Below are 1587 nucleotides of genomic sequence, written 5' to 3' on the forward strand. Positions count from 1 at the left end.
TCTATAAATAGTAACAAGCTGCCACTGAACATTCACACTTCACAGAGTAGTATCTAGTAAGCTAAGAGAGAGAAGATGGTGTTGATTGATAAACTTTGGGATGATGTTATGGCTGGTCCCAGCCCTGATAAAGGACTAGGCAAACTCAGAAAGAGCCTCACTGTTCAAACTGGTACTCTTAATTTCCCCAAAATTAATATACATATGTAAAATCCATTTCTGTTGTATGCATGAAATTTAGGGGAAAATTGATGAAGTAAAATTAAAGTTGTATATATGTATCTAAAGATAATTGATGAAGATCCAGTATTAACTTAAATTTCTGAATTGGAATTGATCTCGTCGTATATAGGTGGTGAATCAGGGGAAGGATCTAGCAAGTACCAGAGGTCTCTGTCGATGCCGACAAGTCCGCCGACGCCAGGTACGCCGGTGACGCCGACAAACATTTCGCCGACGGTACGGAAAGAGAATGTATGGAGGAGTGTTTTTAACCCAGGGAGCAATTTAGCTACCAGGAGAATTGGTGCTGAAGTCTTTGATAAGCCTTCTCATCCTAACGCTCCTACTGTTTATGACTGGTATGTTACACACATACATACAGATCATGATCGCATAAATTAACTTTTCCTTTTCGTTTGATTTAATTATATATCGATAGTCAATCAACTGAGTTACGAAGGGCTAAAAAATCAATTCTCTTTGGAAATTTATGCAACTTAGTTATGATCGTCAATTTTTAATGGCAGGCTCTACAGTGGGAACACCAGATCTAAGCATCATGAGAAGTGCTGAGAGTTTTTGGATGGCAAAAGCAGTTGAAAACCTTTTATGTAAATAGTGTTTTTTTCTCTGCGAGTTGTGGGCTTGCTATCTATATTTGTGATTATATGTTTTTATCTGTTGGGTATTAAGTTATAATTAAGTAGTACTAGTAAGTAAGTACTATATTGTAAATTACGGTTTTCAAGCTAACTTATTAGCTTTAATGGCCGGCCATCTATGGCTTTCTAGTTCCAAAAACAAATGAGGTTGCTACTATTACTATACTGTTTGGATATTTGTTTGCTTTATTAAATATCTGAAATGAATATTATTGTAATGTTTTTGTTTGTTAGTAATGGGGTCAAGTGTGATTATCGTTTTGCAAGTTCATGTTTATCTGGTTTCAATTTTAAAAATAATTAAATGAAACTTGGCAGTGTCTCATATTATCATCTATCATCTATCATCATCAACTCTAGGTAGGGATAAGATATGTGGGTACGGCTTGAATGTCACTGAAATGACGTGTTGAGAAATAAGAGATCGGATCAAATAAGTCTCCTACCCTTTTAATAATGGAAAATAATTAAGTTTTAAATATATTTTATTACTGAGTGGTGAAAGAGCAGAGTACTCTCGATCATAAATTTGAAATTGTCTCCGGGCAAACAACGTCAATTCTATGCCTTAATAAGTTACCAAATATGATATCTGTTAAATTAGGTCTTGGGCCTAATTCACACCCCAAAAGCTAGCTCAAAGGGAGGAGGATTGCCCAAGCCTTATAAGGAATCCACCCATCTCATTAACCACCGATGTGGG

The 1587-nt window shown here is 35.9% G+C and overlaps 1 protein-coding gene across 2 annotated transcripts; it reads left to right on the forward strand.

Moving 5' to 3' along the window:
* LOC102581405 (auxin-repressed 12.5 kDa protein-like) lies at positions 1-1117 on the forward strand. 2 transcript variants are annotated; one of them, XM_006346944.1, is made up of 3 exons: positions 1-172; positions 353-581; positions 750-1117. In XM_006346944.1, the coding sequence occupies exons 1-3, from the start codon at positions 76-78 to the stop codon at positions 793-795; spliced, it is 372 nt and encodes a 123-aa protein (XP_006347006.1). In that variant the 5' UTR covers positions 1-75; the 3' UTR covers positions 796-1117.
* Positions 1118-1587: the final 470 nt, after the last annotated feature.

This window comes from Solanum tuberosum, unplaced genomic scaffold (genome assembly GCF_000226075.1).
Source record: "Solanum tuberosum cultivar DM 1-3 516 R44 unplaced genomic scaffold, SolTub_3.0 scf00083, whole genome shotgun sequence".
Classification (NCBI taxonomy): Eukaryota; Viridiplantae; Streptophyta; class Magnoliopsida; order Solanales; family Solanaceae; genus Solanum; species Solanum tuberosum.